General features: G+C 48.5%; 1 protein-coding gene and 1 long non-coding RNA gene across 5 annotated transcripts in view; both read left to right on the top strand.

The window, feature by feature from the left end:
- LOC120927909 (trifunctional purine biosynthetic protein adenosine-3-like) overlaps nucleotides 1-17,917 on the top strand; it is an 83,015-nt gene extending 65,098 nt beyond the window's left edge. For all 4 annotated transcript variants that reach the window (XM_040338908.1, XM_040338907.1, XM_040338906.1 and 1 more), the window contains 3 exons: nucleotides 1,855-1,996; nucleotides 5,048-5,163; nucleotides 17,392-17,917. In XM_040338908.1, coding sequence (XP_040194842.1) covers nucleotides 1,855-1,996; nucleotides 5,048-5,163; nucleotides 17,392-17,595 — 462 coding nt within the window. In that variant the 3' untranslated portion in view covers nucleotides 17,596-17,917. The remainder of the gene's footprint in view (nucleotides 1-1,854; nucleotides 1,997-5,047; nucleotides 5,164-17,391) is intronic.
- Nucleotides 11,746-16,510, top strand: LOC120927911. The gene is made up of 2 exons (XR_005747143.1): nucleotides 11,746-11,863; nucleotides 15,611-16,510. It is a non-coding gene; the product is annotated as an uncharacterized LOC120927911 (long non-coding RNA).
- Nucleotides 17,918-18,954: the final 1,037 nt, after the last annotated feature.

The raw sequence follows: 18,954 nt of genomic DNA, 5'->3' as shown, positions 1-18,954 counted from the left end.
AAATCAATGGGAAATGTATGTTCCCACATAACTTCTGTACGCCTGGAGATATTTCAATAATACCTGGTACACATATTACTTATATGCCAAATAAAAATATATGACAGTTACATTAACCCTTACCTACACCCTTATATAAAAGATGGGTATATTTTATATTACTATGATTTTCCTCCCCAAAAGGTTAAGATAGGAAGACCGGGCAACGCCGGGTATTCAGCTAGTAATACAATAAAATACAAGACGATTAAGAGGGCCCTGCTCAGCAGAGCTTACATGTACACAGATCTGCACCATTTGTGCCCATGGAAGTTAATTACAAAATTCACTATGTTTTTATAGGCACGTGTATTTTCTTGTACGGGTGTGCCTGTAAATTCAGATAGTATATACGCTTTCAGCACATGTGAATTATTTGTAAGTTTAGCCCTGTGGGCAGAGTTGCACAGCAGATGGGGCTCCCGTGTACATCGGAGCTGGCGTGCGAAAGGAAAAGGCAGTAAAGAAGCCAACCTGCTTATTGCCTGACAAGAAGCATGCTGATAGGACGAGAAAGCAGAGTGACTGACATAGATGCGCTCATCACTGTGTGCTGCTTCTCCTTTCACTGTCCAGCCACAGGCTCGGAGGTGGGTCAAAGACCACCTGAGCTCAGAGGATGTGGGTTAAATGATGCTGGCCTGAAGGCATCTAGCCGCAGAAAGTTATTTTGGGGAAATCTCAGGTTTGGAAGAAACAATCTATAATCATACTGTTAGATTTAGTCTTGGGTCGTAAAATCTATTTGCAAGCAGCTTTTGACCAACTGTTCTAACTGAAGTACTGGCTGATCTGTGACAGATCATGTACATTAGGGAGAGTGATCAGCCATGGGTAAGATCTTCAGCTGGATAAGTGACTAGTGCTTTATCTGTATAAAGTCAGACCACCGGCTCCCATGAAAGCTGACTGGCACATCTATTTCCCTGCAGTAATCTGCCATTGGCCCAATCTAAACCTTCCATTTTCATTGCATACCTTATTTTAGGCCTGGTGATGTTCTCTGTGGGTCTCTGTGATTCTCTATGCAGTGATCATGGCTAGTGAGAGGGGCTCCACGTAGCTTCCTGAAAATTGCAGACCACCCTAGGTAACACCTACACACGATTCTCAGTCTTCATTATTAAATTAACTGAAGTCCAGTGAATGAAAGGGGAGGGCCAAGGACAGTCAGTGTGTGTGGGGGGGGGGGGGGGGGGGCTTGAGTTGAGTGATGCTGGATGCCCTCCAGACAGTAAATGGGTGGAAAACAAAGTGTGTGTGTGTGTTGGCCAGGCTGTATGGCATAGAAGTCCTGTGCCCACCACTTTGAGTGCTGGCCTGGAAGGGAGCTTGTCTATGCTCCATGCCATGGTGGAGAGTGATGGGTGTCCCAGGAGCCATACATCAAGTCAAGACCTGCTGTATAATGGTGAATGGCAGTCTCAGCCTGGACCCCCTGCCAGGCTACACCCCCAACACATTTCACTCCGCCCACCAGAGCTTTTACGGTGATGGCCCTGTGGGTAAGCTCCAGAAAACAAAGTGAAACGCGTTGGGGCGTGGCCTGGCGGCAGGGGTCCAGGCTGAGACTGCCATTCACTATCATACAGCAGGTCTTTACTTGATATGCGGCGACTCCTGGCACACCAAGTCCCTTTCAGGAAATGAGGTGGGATATATCTGACCTACTGCAGCTTCGAATGCAGATATTCAGTACAACTGGGCAAGACTGGAGGTTAGGCTGGAGTTTGCTTTAAAGCAAAGGATTGATATGACTGCTTTCAGATTGCAACCCACAAAGTCTCAGTCCACTAAATTTGTTCCACGCTTCAGGTCATCGACCACAGGCAGTACAGCAGCCGGGAAGAATTTGACAATGCCATTGATAAGGTTCTTGAGGAATTCTCCATCCAGTTTGTGTGTTTGGCCGGATTCATGAGGATTCTGTCGGGACCCTTCGTCAGAAAGTGGAATGGTGAGTGATTTATATTGATTCCTACCTTTTTTTTTTAACTGCTTACCGACCAGCCACCGCAGTTATACGGCGGCAGGTCGGCTCTGCTCGGCGAGATCACGTAGCTATACGTCCCCTTGCCGAGCAGCCAATAGGGGTGTGCGCGCCGCCGGAGGCACCCCCCTTGCTCGCCCCTGACGCCGACTCGCGTGCCCGGCGGTCGCTCGTTACAGAGCGAGAACAGGGAGCTGTGTGTGTGTGTGTGTGTGTGTGTGTGTGTGTGTGTGTGTGTGTGTGTGTGTGTGTGTGTGTGTGTGTGTGTGTGTGTGTGTGTGAACACACAGCTCCTGGTCCTGTCAGGGGGAGAAATTACCTATCGTCTGTTCATACAATGTATGAACAGTGATTTGTCATTTCCCCATGTGAGTCCACCCCCCCCTTCAGTTAGAACACACCCAGGGAACATGATTAACCCCTTCCTCGCCCCCTAGTGTTAACCCCTTCACTGCCAGTGGCATTTTTTATAGTAATCAATGCATTTTTATAGCACTGATCGCTATAAAAATGCCAATGGTCCCAAAAATGTGTCAAGTGTCCGAAGTGTCCGCCATTATGTCGCAGTACCGATAAAAATCGCTGATCGCCGCCATTGCTAGTAAAAAAAAAACAATATATTAAGAAAAATGCCTTAAAACTATCCCCTATTTTGTAAACGCTATAACTTTTGCGCAAACCAATCAATATATGCTTATTGTGATATTTTTTGTAAAAAAAAAAAAAAAAATGTAGAAGAATACGTATCGGCCTAAACTGAGGAAAAAAAATGTTTTTTTATATATTTCTGGGGGATATTTATTATAGCAAAAAGTAAAAAATATATATTTTTTTCAAAATTGTCGCTCTTTTTGTTTATAGCGCAAAAACTAAAAACCGCAGAGGTGATCAAATACCACCAAAAGAAAGCTCTATTTGTGGGAGAAAAAGGACGCCAATTTTGTTTGGGAGCCACGTCGCACGACCACGCAATTGTCAGTTAAAGCGACGCAGTGCCGAATCGCAAAAAGTGGCCTGGTCTTCGACCAACAATATGGTCCGGTGGTTAAGCACCGTCTTTTTTATTTTTTCTTAAGCTGATCCACAAATGTACTTGTATTTCTGACATATTGAGGTTCATTTACTACAACTGGAGCGTACAAAATTTGGGCAGCTGTGCATAGCAGTCAATCTGCTTCTAACTTCAGCTTGTTCAATAAAGCTTTGGGGGGGGGGGGGGGGGTGGAAGTGGATTCGTTTTTATAAAGAGCGGCACCAGATTTTGCACTGTTCAGTTTTAGTAAATCAACCCCATTGTGTATATTCTTTACCAGTCTGAGTTGGAATGTAGAGGGACTGCCTGGAGGAGCAGACAGATTGCTGTTCCTAATCAATAGGAACAGCAGATCTGTCCTACCTCCCCTGTCAGAACAGCGATCCCCGTTCTGTCTGTCAGGAGCGATTTTCGGGTGGCCAGCGGGCATCGCGCGCATCGGCTCCGGCACTACGCCTAGTTGCGGTGATTCGCCCAGGGTAGCCAACCTGCCGCAGTATAACTGCGGTGGCTGGTCCTTATGTGGTTAAAGCCAGAACTAAACTGTATTTGTAAACTCTCCCATCTGTGTCTCCATGCTGAGAAATGACTTTGAAAAACACTCTCTAGCATTTCTAGCCTCTGCCATCTTGCGTAAGGGCAGATTATTGAGCAATTGGGTTTTCTGGAATCCAACTGTTTTTAGCTCAGACAAGCAGGCAGGAGGGTGTGCTTAGCTGAGAAAAAAACTCTCCTCAATGCTCCTGGGAGATATATATAAAAAAAAAACATTACCGTATTTATCGGCGTATACCGCGCACTATTTTGCCCTGAAAATCAGGGCAAAATCGTGGGTGCGCGATATACGCCGATACCCGCTTTCCCGCCATGAGTTTGAATACTGCGCCCGCATATAGCGAGCGCAGTACACTCGTGAATCTTCGGCCAGTCTCGGCGCCTCTCGTACTGACGTCCTGAGCGTACAGGACGTCAGTGCGAGAGGCGCCCGAGCCTGCCCGAAGATTCACGAGTGTACTGCGCTCGCTATATGCGGGCGCAGTATTCAAAGTCGTGGCGGGAAACGAGCGAGAGGACGCCGGACCCGCCGAAGATGGACGCCGGACCCGCCGAAGATGGACGCCGGACCCGCCGAAGATGGACGCCGGGCCCGCCGAAGATGGACGCCGGGCCCGCCGAAGATGGACGCCGGGCCCGCCGAAGATGGACGCCGGGCCCGCCGAAGATGGACGCCGGGCCCGCAAATAGAGCTTTCTTTTAAAAGTTTAGGCCAATATGTATTTTTCTACATATTTTTGGTAATAAAAATCACAAAAAGTGTAATATTTGGTTTGTGCAAAAGTTGTAGTGCCTACAAAATAGGGGCTAGATTTATGGCGTATGTATTCTTCTAATGGCGGCGATCCTTTTTTTTTTTTTTTTTTTTTTTTTTTTTCGGGACTGTGACATTATGGCAGACACTTTTTTTGGGACATTGACATTTATACAGCGATTAGTGCTATAAAAATGCACAGACTATTGTGTAAATGTCACTGTCAGGGAAGGGGTTAACACTAGGGGGTGATCAAGGGGTTAATGGTGTTCCCTAATGTGTGTTCGAACTGTGTGGTTCCCAGTTTGTAGAAACTTGCGATCTCTCTCGCTCTCTCTTGCCCACGCGTGCGCCCGCTATCCCACTTAAATTGGCCGACCTACAGCTATGACAGTTCGCGGGATCGTGCCGACCTGCCGCAGTATAATGACAGCGGCTGGGCTGCAAGCGGTTAAAAATGTAAATCCAATCTACTCTCTGAACTAGTGTGTGTGTGTGTGTGTGTGTGTGTGTATATATATATATATATATATATATATATATATATATATATATATATATATATATATATATATATATATATATATATATATATATATATATATATATATATAATATTCAGCTACTGTTCTTTTATAAATTCTCTTGGTAATATAAATCTGCTCTATGACTGTAGGGAAGATTCTTAATGTCCACCCATCGCTGTTACCATCATTTAAAGGAGCCCACGCACACAAGCTGGTATTGGAAGCGGGAGTGCGTGTCACCGGATGTACGGTTCATTTTGTGGCAGTAAGTGTCTCGCTCTGCTGTTTTCCATGTAGAACTCTAGGATTATCATTCTTTTTATTGTAGGTACACTAACTATTATTAACTAGGTAAAGGTAAAAGTAGGAGAGAAACCCTGGCCTGCCTAATATAAATGGCATTTCTGTGTTACCCATAGAACTGTCTTTTTTTGGTGAGGTTTTAGTTATTACAATTGTAGCGATACCCCCTCAGGGGCCGCTGGTTGTTTTAGGATCAGCGTATTAAGTTACCTCTTACCGTTGTCTAGGGGTGAAGTTGATGAGTAGACTTAGTGAGCGAATGTCCAGTCAGTAAATAAAGGTTTTCTGAATGCTTTATTCTCGGCCCAACATGACCAACATCAAATAGGGAGAAAAGGTTGATGAAGCAAGAGAGAACTTTGCAGTATCAGGCCTGGATATGAGAAAGAGCAATCCTGCTCTCAGTAGTAGTAGATACAGTTCGTCGCCACTCTAGCCAGAGTGGGTGAAGTGCCTCCGGACAGGCTCCTGCCACGAGCCTGGCAGCAGAAGTGCCACTTAAGGTTGCTGGGAGGAACAGACCTCTGCCACAGGCCTGGCTCTAGGGACCTCTGCCACAGGCCTAGTACTTGAATGAGCTAAACGGATTGAGCAAATCCTCCCAGTAGATTAGATTTGGGTCACCGGGTGACAGTTGAAGTGTACCTGTCAATGTCCCGGTCACCAGATCCCCGATGGTTCGTTCAAGCCCTTCAGACAACCTGCCTCCGGGTTCTCCTTGGGCAAATCCCCCACCGCATAGCACATAGCTTGGGATCTCTTTAATAGAGCCGGGGACCCAGCAAGTCACTGGTACCCCTTTCAGCAACATGGAACTCCGTATCGCCGGGGTCCGTTGAATGCGCACACCCTAAAGGTGGGTGCCGCACCTGGAACCAGGAACCCGCGAAGAACCAATGAAAATGGCGTCTGCCACAGATATACTCTCCCCCAGCATGCCCCGCCAGGGAAAACTCCTCTAATTGGCTGCTGGGGAAAATTGCTCTGCCAGAACCCCTCTAGCGCCAACTGTTGCCCAGGGGTGGGATCGACACCCCTGGAGCACAGACTGACCCACAGGACAGTTCAGGAATGACAGCAGCCCAATTTTGCAAATTATGAATGGGAGCAAAATAGCTCTCCCATTCCCCACTAACTTTAGTGTAGTGCCCATACTGAAAGTAAGGGGGCGCCACACAATCATACAATGCAACCACATTAATAAAATAAATGTGTATTTTATAAAAAGTATGCATAGCAACCATGATGTTGTGGGTGCAATGCACAGACTCCTGCATCGTTTTAAATGCCATCCCAAGGTTCATAGAGATAAAGAGCTTAAAGTGGATGTAAACCCAATTCATTAAATTTTGAGCTGGGCACATAGATCTGCAGTATTTTGTTATCTCTCTTCGAAGAGCTAAGTCCCATAAATCTCTACTGACCTGTTCCTCTGTTATCAGCCTGATTCTTGGACACAGCAGAAAAAAGCAGCCTGACATTTCTGTCAGGGGAGGTTGCTATAAATAGATTAGCAGGGAGCTGGCTCTATTACAAAATGCCTCTGAGTCTCTGCCTATGATAAAAGGGGGTGTGTGCCTTTCCTCCAATCAGCAATGTTGGCTATCTTGTGCCCAGACATCACACAGGAAGAGAATTTCCTAACACGATCTGAACTGTCTAAACAGTATATAAACTTGAAGACAGGGAAATTTGGTTCATCTCTGTGTATCATCTGAGGCTGTTCACTTCACTGGGTGTATGGAGGGTTTACATCCACTTTAATTTACAGGGATGGAGAGAATAAACAATGGACTAGAAGTTTGGTGACAGTGCATTCTGATTGCCTGGTAGTTGAAGATGGGACTTGTAGTATTTCCATTCATAAACAATTGTGAATGAAGGACATGGCTGTGTAGGTGGTGCATGCACAGCTTTGCTGAATTCAAGTTTAAACAGAAGTCTGTGGTTAAGGATCCTGCCAATTTGGTTAAGTGGAAGGTGCCGGGTGGCAAATTGAGGGTAGGAGTTGAGAGTCACCTTGGTTTTAATGCTGCACCCTAAAGCTATGCTTGCATGGGTGCTGAGGACCGTAGGACTGTCATTGGGTAGTTTATGCCTCCCTAGCTGGCAGGTACTGCGTGAAGGCAGCCCATTCAGATCTTTGAGGATGCAGCGGCTGCAGACACAACCGCTCGCCCTGATGTGACGGGCAAGCGAATGAGCGGCCCTGAATGCGGACAGTGTGTGCACACGTGTCGCAAAACGAGCAGCTGGGTCAGTGAGGCTCCATGTACATTGGCATTTATTTTATTTTTTTCTGCTCCTAGAAGCTAAATGGTGTTATCCTATGTGTCCATGCACACTACTTTAGACTATTGGCATTTTTTTGAGCTTCAGCTTCTAGGAGCAGGAAAAATAAAGGTTTTTTTTTTTTGTAGAGTTTCTTGGAACGTTTTTCTATCGGGAACAAATATGCTGAATGCTCCTAAAATGCTAGTGACTTTTTCTCACCTCGTCTTTCAGGACAGCACCTGGAGAGAGCGCAGCTCCACCCACTTCCCAGGAAACACTGCAGTCAATGCTATAACTTCCGCCCTCTTCCACCATGGCCTCAGTTGTAGTGTTTCCTCCGGCCATGGTGGAAGCGCTGCAGGGAACCAGGGGTGTGCTGTTCTCTCCCCAGGCGGGGAAGGTGGATTTTGTTTGAGCATACCGGTGTTTTAGGTGTTGGGAGGTGATCCTCCAGGAGGCGGACTCGACTTCTCCCCTGACGCGCGGGTGAAGGTCGGGTGCTTCTCCTCTTCGGTCCGGCGAGGACAGAGGCTGCTGGAGGTCCCGCTCCCTTAGTCCGGGCATCGTGGCTTGCGGGGGGGCGGTCAGGTGCCGTTCTTCCGGCGTACGAGGCTCCGGAGCGGAGGGCGTAGTGGCGTCCTTTCCGGGTGGAGGCGGGACTTCCGGCGGCGCGTGGCGGCTTCCGGTTCCGGCCGCCTGGAACGCAGGAGGAGGAGTGAGCCTCGGTGGTGCTCTTTCCGGGTCTCGCAGCAGCGAGAGGAACCCGGGAGATTTAAAAAAGCTGTCGCACGCCCGCAGCGTTCTGGGACCATGGAGCCAGAAGACGCAGCGGAGGTGGCGGGAGCAGGAGCCACAAGCACCAGCCCGGCCCAGGTAGGAGACCCAGCGAGGGTCAATGTACCAGGGTGTTATGTCCCTCCTTTCTGCCCCTTCGGGGGAGGGGAGCCTGCCTCACTCACCCTAGTCACTTCTGTGGGTGCGTGTAGTTTTCTGGTACAGAGGTGATGGGTTCTGGTTTTTATTTGTTCACTAGCTGTGTGCACTTGTGTGATTTGTTGGCTGGCGTACAAAGGTTAAACATAGCGTTGTTGTCCTTTGTGTCGTTTCAGAAAGTTAAAGAAAAACTTAAAGTGGTAGAACCTCCTCCTTCCAAGAAGCGGTGTGCTACTTGTAAAGCTTCCCTTAAAGGGAACTGGACCAAACCTTTATGCAAAACTTGTATTGCGGAGATTGTCAGGGGGGAAGCCTCTACTAGTTCGGCCTCTGAGCAGCCCACCGTTAAGGGAGCGGGGGAGTTGCTCTCTTCATTTAGGGAGGAGTTGCACCAGACTTTCCAGTCTTTTCGCTCCTTCCTGGACAAGGGTCCGACTAAGGGATCTAAGGCCAGGGCCAGTACCCCCTCCACATCTAGAAGGTTAGACAGTGAGTCCGAGGAGGAGGAACCTGAAAATGTGGTTTCAGGATCAGAGGCGGAGGAAGAAGAAGAAAGGGATACTTCTTCCTCACGCTATAAACTGTCCTTAGAGGAGGTTGATGACCTATTAAGGACAATTCATTCTACCCTAAACATTAAAGAAGATGCGACTCAGCTGTCCTTGCATGACAGGATGTACCAGGGTTTGGATGAGGTAAAACATCGTACCTTCCCGGTACATAAAGTATTGTCTGAGACAATTAAAAGAGAATGGAAGGACCCAGAGAAGGCACCCTTCTTTTCTAAATCTCTGAAAAGGAGATTTCCTTTCGATGAGGATCCAACGCAGGCCTGGAATAAAAGGCCTAAACTGGATGCAGCATTCTCAAAAGTTTCTCGCAATACGGACCTAGCTTTTGAGGATACAGGTGCCCTTAAGGATCCCCTGGATAAAAGAGCAGATAGCCTGCTCAAAAAAGCCTGGGATACCTCCTTGATTAATCTTAAACCAGCTATGGCATCCACTGTGGTGGCCAGAAACCTTGAGCATTGGCTGGATCAGCTTAAAGGTCACATCGAGGCCGGTACCTCTCGTAGAGAGCTTTTGGAGTCCTTTCCAGTCCTTATGAAAGCGGTAGGCTATATAGCGGATGCTTCGGCTGAATCCGTGAAGCTCTCCGCCAGATCCTCGGCGTTGATAAATTCAACCAGAAGGGCCTTATGGGTTAAGACCTGGCAGGGGGCACAGGACTAGACACCGTCCTGGATAGGACGGCGGATAGAAAGAAGGCTCTTCCTTTAAAAAAGGTAGATTCGGGGCCCAAGAAAAATTTTCGTCCTTTTTTCCAAGCCAAGGGTCCTAAGGAGGCACAAAGAGGTCAGGGTGGTAGACCCTGGCGGTCCCAGAGGGGCCGCGGGAAGCCTGGGGTGTTGTTTCGCTCCCCCAGCCAACCTGCTAAGCCCCAGTGACGGTCTCCCAGCTGTGGGTGGTCGGCTCCAAGCCTTCCTTCCACAGTGGGCAGAGGCGACGTCCAGTCCGTATGTACTCAAGCTGATTGCAGAGGGATACGCACTGGAGTTTTCGGGAAAACCACCGTCGCGGTTTTATGTGACCCAATTGCCCAGGGAGCAAGAGAAGTCTCGGGCTATGCTGACATTAGTGGAGGATTTTCTCCAACTGAGGGTGATTACGCCAGTTCCCCAGAGAGAACAGGGGGAGGGCTGTTATTCCCATATATTTCTTGTAAAGAAGCCGTCGGGCAAATTCAGGTTAATTTTAAACCTGAAGGTCCTGAATCTAGCTATCTGGTACAAGAGATTCCGCATGGACTCTATATACTCGGTGAGAAAGCTTCTTCCCCTGGGGTGCTTTCTAGCATGAATAGATTTAAGGGATGCTTATTTACACGTCCCGTTCAGGACTTCCTCCCAGCGCTATCTGCGTCTAGCCATCAGAACAGAGAGCGGAGTGAGACATTTTCAATTCAGAGCCCTCCCATTCGGCCTTTCCTCCTCTCCCAGAGTCTTTTCAAAGGTGGTGGCAGAGGCCTTGGCACCCCTAAGGCTCAGGGGGATTTCTATAATTCCATACTTAGGCGACCTCCTGCTGTTCGCCAAGTCGGAGGAGCAGCTTCTCCTGGACCTGAGGAGGACCCAGGCTCATTTGGAAGGGCTCGGTTGGATCCTGAACAAAGAAAAGTCAAATCTAGTGCCCTCCCAGAGGATAGTCTTTCTAGGATACGTTATAGACTCTGTTCAGGGGAAAATCTTTCTACCAGAAGTAAAGATAGAGAAAGTTCTGGCTGCGGTGAAGACAATTCAGACGAATGTGCCGATTTCTGTGCGCTCAGCCATGTCCACAATGGGCTTACTCACGGCCGCCATTCCGGCGGTGCAGTGGGCTCGTCTCCATTCAAGGGGCCTACAACAGGTGATCCTTCAGAATTGGACCCATGGGGAATCCCTAGAGAAGAGATTCAGGGTTCCGTCTTCAGTGAAGAGGAAACTTTGGTGGTGGAGAGGCCAGGCAAATCTGCGCCTAGGTCTGTCTTGGTCCTTCCTCACTACAAGGGTCCTAACTACGGACGCGAGTTCGTGGGGATGGGGTGCTCACCTGAACGGGCAGATGGCACAGGGATCCTGGACGAGGGAAGAGTCCAGAAGGTCCTCCAATTGGAGGGAACTCGGGGCCATTTGGTTAGGGCTAAGGGCCTTCCAGGAGCTGATTCTGGACCAACATGTCCAGATTCTGTCAGACAACGCCACAGCAGTGGCGTATGTTTCCAGACAGGGGGGCACGAGAAGCAAAGTACTCCTCAGTCTGGCCTTACAGACTCTGTCCTGGGCAGAGGTGAACTTGGCTTCCCTATCGGCAGTACACCTAAAAGGCAGCCTAAACCTGCTGGCAGACTTTTTAAGTCGGACGAGGGTTCTGGAATCGGAGTGGTGTTTATGCCCGGAGGTCTTCCAAGAGCTAGTAAACAAGTGGGGAACTCCTCAGATAGACCTGTTCGCGGCCCAGTCCAATGCCAAGGTTCCGGCTTATTTCTCTCTAAACAGAATGGACCAGGCAGAGGGTCTAGATGCGTTAGTTCAACGCTGGCCCTTCCGCCTGTGCTATGCCTTCCCCCCGGTTCAGATCATTCCCTTAGTGTTACGGAAGCTTCAGGAGGAGAAGACTACTCTGATCCTGATAGCCCCGTACTGGCCCAAGAGGCCTTGGTTTTCGAGTCTGTTGGAACTGACAGTAGAAGATCCCTGGGTTTTACCAGTCAGAAGAGATTTACTTTTTCAGGGTCCTCTACTTCATCCAGACGTGAGTCGGATAAGACTCACGGCCTGGTTACTGAAGAGTTAATTCTTAGCCGAAAGGGTTTGTCCAAACGTTTGGTAGATACGCTACTTAGTAGCAGAAAAGAGGTCACAAGGGCCATCTATTTCAAGACTTGGAAGGTTTTCAATTCTTGGTGTGAAGGTAGCAGGGCCGGACTGGCCTACCGGGAGACCGGGAAAATTCCCGGTAGGCCGCCTGCTGTCCATCAAAAAATTGTCAGCTCAGATGCCTGTGGGCCACAGCGGCGGCCGCCATTGCGGCCGCGGCCGCACTTTTTAATTATACGCCTGCCCGGCCCCTCTCCAGTGTCATGTCTCTGTCACATCACATTGTCGTGTATGTACAAAAAGCAGCGGCGGGCCGGCCGCCGGCGGGTTGCGGCCGCCATGCTCGCCGCTGCACTTTCCTTCCTTTTCGCGCTGACTGCCTGGAGCCGTGGAGCGGCGAGCATGTCACGTGTCTGAGGGAGGGGAGGAGCCGAGCAGGAGAACAGCTCGTGTTCCATCTACCCGTGCGGCGCCAGCACCGCCCAGTGCAGAGTCACGTGTGAAGGCAGAGCGCCCGCAGAGGAGATCTCAGGAGAAGAAGTGAACGCTCGGCCACCCCTGGAACATAAGGTGAAAATCCATACTGTCTGTATCTCGACTCTCTCTCTCACCATATAACGGTGCACCCCCCCCCGCCCCCCCCCTCCTCTCTCTGTCACCTACCTTTGCTGGCCCTGGAAATTGTAAACTAATTTCAGAGAGGGGAGGGGGTGCACCGTGCAATGGTGGTGTGAGAGAGATTATACAGTTTACAATTTGCAGGGGAAGAAAAGGTAGGTGCACAGAGGGGGGGGGGGGGTTGACCATGCAATGGTGAGAGAGATTATACTGTCCAGATTACAATTTGCAGGGGCAGCAGAGGTGACAGAGAGAGAGAGAGGGGGGGGGGTTGCATGGTGCACCCCCCTTTCTCTGTCACCTCTGCTGCCCCTGCAAATTGTAATCTGGACAGTATAATCTCTCTCACCATTGCATGGTCAACCCCCCCCCCCCTCTCTGCACCTACCTTTTAAATGCCAAAAAAACACAATAATCTGCCTGCGCTTAGGACCGTGAATTGGGCTGCTGCCACCCCTGGAAAAAAGTGGCGGCTGGTGCTCAAAATTTTTTGGGGGATGCAAATGCGAAAAAAAAATGTGCCCATCAAATGCAGCCACTGTGCCATCAATTCGCACCACTGTGCCATGCCATCAAACGCAGCCACTGCCATGCCATCAAACGCAGCCACTGTGCCATCAATTGTCACCACTGTGCCATGCCATCAAACGCAGCCACTGCCATGCCATCAAACGCAGCCACTGTGCCATCAATTCGCACCACTGTGCCATGCCATCAAACGCAGCCACTGCCATGCCATCAAATGCAGCCACTGTGCCATCAATTGTCACCACTGTGCCATGCCATCAAACGCAGCCACTGTGCCATCAATTGCCACCACTGTGCCATGTCATCAAACGCAGCCACTGTGCCATCAATTGTCACCACTGTGCCATGCCATCAAACGCAGCCACTGTGCCATGCCATCAAACGCAGCCACTGTGCCATCAATTGTCACCACTGTGCCATGCCATCAAACGCAGCCACTGTGCCATCAATGGTCACCACTGTGCCATGCCATCAAACGCAGCCACTGTGCCATCAATTGTCACCACTGTGCCATGCCATCAAACGCAGCCACTGTGCCATGCCATCAAACGCAGCCACTGTGCCATGCCATCAAACGCAGCCACTGTGCCATGCCATCAAACGCAGCCACTGTGCCATGCCATCAAACGCAGCCACTGTGCCATGCCATAAAATGCAGCCACTGTGCCATGCCATCAAACACAGCCACTGTGCCATCAATTGTCACCACTGTGCCATGCCATCAAACGCAGCCACTGTGCCATGCCATCAAACGCAGCCACTGTGCCATCAATTGTCACCACTGTGCCATGCCATCAAACGCAGCCACTGTGCCATCAATGGTCACCACTGTGCCATGCCATCAAACGCAGCCACTGTGCCATCAATTGTCACCACTGTGCCATGCCATCAAACGCAGCCACTGTGCCATGCCATCAAACGCAGCCACTGTGCCATGCCATCAAACGCAGCCACTGTGCCATGCCATCAAACGCAGCCACTGTGCCATGCCATCAAACGCAGCCACTGTGCCATGCCATCAAACGCAGCCACTGTGCCATGCCATCAAACACAGCCACTGTGCCATCAATTGTCACCACTGTGCCATGCCATCAAACGCAACCACTGTGCCATCAATTGTCACCACTGTGCCATGCCATCAAATGCAGTCACTATGCCATGCCATCAAACACAGCCACTGTGCCCTTTAATTGTCGCCACTGTGCCCATTCATGCCGCTGTGCCAATTGTCCCCACTGTGTCACTGTCCAGACATCCATCCACCTCGGAGCTTTATATTATAACCTGCTGGGACTTGTAGTTCTCCATCGTCTCAGGTGCATGCAATCCACCATCTTTGTTATGTTTTTCTCACTGCTGGGACTTGTAGTCCCATTGATGGTGGATTGCATGCACCTGAGCCCCAGGAGACGATGGAGAACTACAAGTCCCAGCAGGTTAAACATACAATAAGGCTCTGAGGTGGATGGGTGTGGATTGCATGCACCTGAGCCCCAGGAGAAGATGGGGAACTACAAGTCCCAGCAGGTTATACTATAAGGCTCCGAGGTAGATGGGTGTCCGGACATCCATCCACCTCGAAGCCTTATATTATAACCTGCTTGGACTTGTAGATCTCCATCTTCTCCATGAGCCCCAGGAGAAGATGGAGAACTACAAGTCCCAGCAGTCTTACTAAAATTACAGGCTCCGAGGTGGATGGGTGGGCATCAGGCAGTCCACCGCTGATTTTGAGTCAATAAAAAACGAGGCGATGGGATGAGGCAATGCCGCAATGGCATGGCTTACCTTCCCAGCTCCGCTGGGGCAGTGTAAACGACGGAGCTTTCCCACGTGACGTCACTTCCGATTTTCGTCTGTAAGACAAATCCCGGAAGTAACAACAATAGTAATGCTCCCGGCACCCATAGTGGATACGGACGCATGAGAAGCTATTCAGCACTGTGCAATGCGCCCAAAGGCAGGATAAAAGCCCGCAAATGAAGCGCCACGTCTGCAATCTAAAGATTGCATTGACGTGTCGCTTCATAGGGCAATGGTGGCCGGCGCTCAATCTAATTTTATTAAAGGACTTCTTTTTTTTAAAGGGGCCATTGAAAAAAAAAAAAAAAAAGTATTATTATTTTATTTTTTATATTTTGCCTACAGGAGGGGGGGGTGGCGCCCGGGCGCCCCCTATGGGCGGGCCGCCACTGCTGGAAACCAATCCCCTAAAAGGGGTAGGTGAACGTGATAGAATGTATATAGTCCAATTGCAGCCTCAGGTCTAAGGCTATATGATGTCTGACCGGTAAGACCGCATGAAGGAGATCACATAAAAACATAAAACACAATAGTCTCTAGTGGGAGAAGTTCTATTGATTCCAGTCAGGGCTTATGGATGCAGGTTCTTGCAGTGAGGAAAGGTGTTCCTATACAGCTGATACAGCATTCGTGGTGGTCCCGGTGCTCCCCCACAAGGGTCCCCACTCACCAGATCCAACTCCCCGCCAGGGGTACACAGCATGTAGTAGGTATAGTGGAAAACTGGAAAGCCTATACTACATCCTGTGTCATATCTTTACATAATACACTCTTCAAATGTGCTTTCAAATGTTTTTCCTTTTGATGAAAAAGAAAATAATGACGTTATGCTGTGGGGCTGGTATGAAATTATTTCCAGGGCTGGTTTTCATTCCCAGTCCGGCCCTGGAAGGTAGAAATTATTCTCCTTTGAATACTTGTTCCGTCTTGGAGTTTTTACAAGACGGTATGGATAAGGGTCTGGCAGCCAGCACCTTGAAGGCACAGGTGGCGGCTTTGTCAGTGTTTCTAGAGAGACGTTTATCTCTAGAGCCCTATGTCATCAGATTTTTTAAGGCCTTAGCCAGGGCTAGGCCTTCCCCGTTTAAATTTTTCCCCAAGTGGGATTTATCAGTGGTCCTGGGGGGTTTGACTCGAAAACCCTTCGAACCACTGGTGGACGCCTCTGTAAAGTTTCTAACTTTAAAATTGGTGCTTTTGGTGGCGGTCACCTCAGCAAGGAGGATTAGCGAGCTTCAGGCGCTTTCCGTTTTGGAGCCTTTTTTGTCAATCTTCCCTGATAGGGTAGTATTAAGAACTGATCCGAGTTTTCTTCCGAAGGTAGTGTCAGTTTTTCATAGGACGCAGGAAATAGTGTTACCTACCTTTTGTCCAACTCCTTCTTGTCCGAAGGAGAGGGAATTCCATTCCTTAGATGTCAGGAGATGCATTAGACGCTATCTAGAGGTCTCTAGCGAGTACAGAAAGGCGAATTCGCTTTTCGTTCTGTTTTCAGCATCCCGCAAGGGGCATGGGGCTTCCAAAAGTACTCTGGCTAGATGGTTACGCATGGCTATCCATGAGGCATACAAAGCTAAAGGTTTGGATCCCCCTCCGGGAGTAATGGCCCATTCTACTAGGGCGGTGGCAACTTCCTGGGCAGAACGGGCTGGAGCTTCACCAGAACACATCTGTAAAGCGGCAACGTGGACGAGCTTTTCCACCTTTGCTCGTCATTATAGGATGGATTTGCTCTCTGTGTCAGAGCAGTCTTTTGGCAGGAAGGTCCTGCAAGCGGTGGTCCCACCCTAGAGTAAGTACTCGGTTATCATCTCCAGGTGCTGTCCTGAAAGACGAGGTGAGAAAACCTTAGTTAGACTTACCGGTAACGGTATTTCTATGAGTCTTTCAGGACAGCACAGATAACCCGCCCTTTTATTATTAAAGATAATATATATATATGCTAATGTGTGTAGTTTCTATATTCTGCTTATCTAATTTCAGCGTGGCCGGAGGTACTCGTGAACAACTGAGGCCATGGTGGAAGAGGGCGGAAGTTATAGCATTGACTGCAGTGTTTCCTGGGAAGTGGGTGGAGCTGCGCTCTCTCCAGGTGCTGTCCTGAAAGACTCATAGAAATACCGTTACCGGTAAGTCTTAACTAAGGTTTTTTCTTCCTTCTTCTTTCTTCTCCTAAATGCTACTAGAAGCTGGCCCAAAAAAATACTATTATCTGCATTTTTCAGGCTTTTTCTTCTTTAGCTTGTAGTGTGCATGGAGCCTAAAGCTGCTGTGTTCTCATAGACTTAAATGGGCTCCCTTCCCGCAGCACCTGCCATCTAGGACCGCATAAACAAACAGCCCATTCACGGTCTATAGGCCTCAGTGCCCATGTGTACGAGGTCTTTATTTGGGTGTAACATAAAACATGGTCAGAAAGGTCAACTAGGCCTTTAAAGTGACATTAAAGCCTTGTTTTGCTTTTTTTTTTTATATTAAAATAAGCATGCCTATACTTGCCCGCTCTGTGCAATGGTTCCGGGGAGGGGAAGCCACAGCACAAAATATGTTTTCACCTTAATGTGTAAAATGCATTCAGGTGAAAAATCGGAAGGCTTTACAACCACTTTAACTACTGAAATCCATGTTTCCATTTGTAGAGCTCTTATAAATCTGCTACCATGTGTTTTATAGGAGGAAGTTGATGCCGGGGCCATCGTCTTTCAAGAGGCTGTTCCAGTGGAGTTTGGGGACACCGAAGACACTTTGTCGGAAAGGGTTAAGAAGGCCGAGCACCGAGCTTTTCCTGCGGCCTTGCAACTTGTGGCCAGTGGGGTGGTGAAGCTGGGAGCGGATGGCAAAATCTGCTGGGACAGAACTCCTGCCAACAAAAACTAAATGCTCCCTAGTAAAGGAATGCAAAGCACTGTGAAGGTAGCAACCAAACCCACATCTGTTCTTAATGTGCTGACTGCAGTAATCTGATTGGTTGCTATGGATGATGATCTGGAAAATGTTATGCTGTGTAGCAAATACCCCACTGACCGTCATCCATTCGGATGACGTGACCGTACTTTAAATGGCCCTCCAATCAATGGAGCTCAGTTTTGCAAACTGTAGAAAAGAAAGTACCCTTCTTGCCCATAGCAACCAATCCAATGTAAAGAAAATGTGTACTGTGAGAAATCCAGTGGCTGCTAATTCTAACCTACTTCTAACTAACCATACTAGTTGCCTGACAAAGCAAACTCCCATATCCATTTGTCTCCATGCTTTGTTTTTTGAGACCCCACTTTGTAAACCCCCCCCCCCCCCCCAGTTTTTCAAGTTTGGAGTTTTTCAACTCCAGCCATCTTGAGAAAGGGCAGGCAATTCATGTAGCATTTACTTCCTGGATTTCATCTGCACTTGGCTCAGGAATGCTGAGAGGAGGGCGTGCTTAGCTGAGAAAACCCTTTCTTCAGATGAAATAAGATGACTCCTGGAATATATAACATTTTGACCTAGGCCAGAAAGCAACTAAAATTTTTTCCTAAAATGCCCATCTCGACCCTGTCAAAGGGCAGATAAGACAGAACTCGCTACTCATTCACTTCCACTGATCCTCTGCGCATTACAGGAGCGCTCTCTAAAGGAAACTATGGGGGGTGGTAATGCTGATTTGTTTCTGTTAAAGCTCAATTGAACTTTCAGTTTAGGTCAGCTAAATACATTCCAGGTGCAAAAAACACACAAATGGTATTTAATCTTAGTTTTCTTCTTTCTAAAGCAGCCACAGTCTGAGTATAAAGGCCTGTACCCTGTCAGCTGCAGAGTGGGATTCCCTACTGAGTTGGGCCTCTAGCTCTGAATTTTTTATGCTCACTGCTGATTGGAGAACTCTGACTCAGTAGAGGGTTTGTTGTACCTATGCCAATGGATCACAAACCGGGAAAGCCTGTCTTCTCCCAGCAGAACAACTTCTCTGCAATTGCTGGCAAGGGACAGACCCTTATCTACATACGTCTGCGTCCAAGGTACTGAATCAAGAGGATAAGCATGACAACAAGCAGGTAGCATCTTTAGAATAGAAAATCAGCAAAGTTGGCCTCCATGTTTTCTCTTAGAAAAACTTTCCATATAATAGAACATTCTGTGTCATTCTTGAACAATACATATTTTGCTATTGGTAACCTGTACATACGTTTTGTAAACCTCTGTGATAATAAAAATGTACATATGAGGTTTGGTACATCTTGTCTGTTTTTTTTTTTTTTT

The sequence above is a fragment of the Rana temporaria genome, chromosome 2 (assembly GCF_905171775.1).
Source record: "Rana temporaria chromosome 2, aRanTem1.1, whole genome shotgun sequence".
NCBI classification, from domain to species: Eukaryota; Metazoa; Chordata; class Amphibia; order Anura; family Ranidae; genus Rana; species Rana temporaria.
The sequence above is the reverse complement of the archived record's forward strand: the minus strand, read 5'-3'. Positions and strand labels throughout refer to the sequence as shown.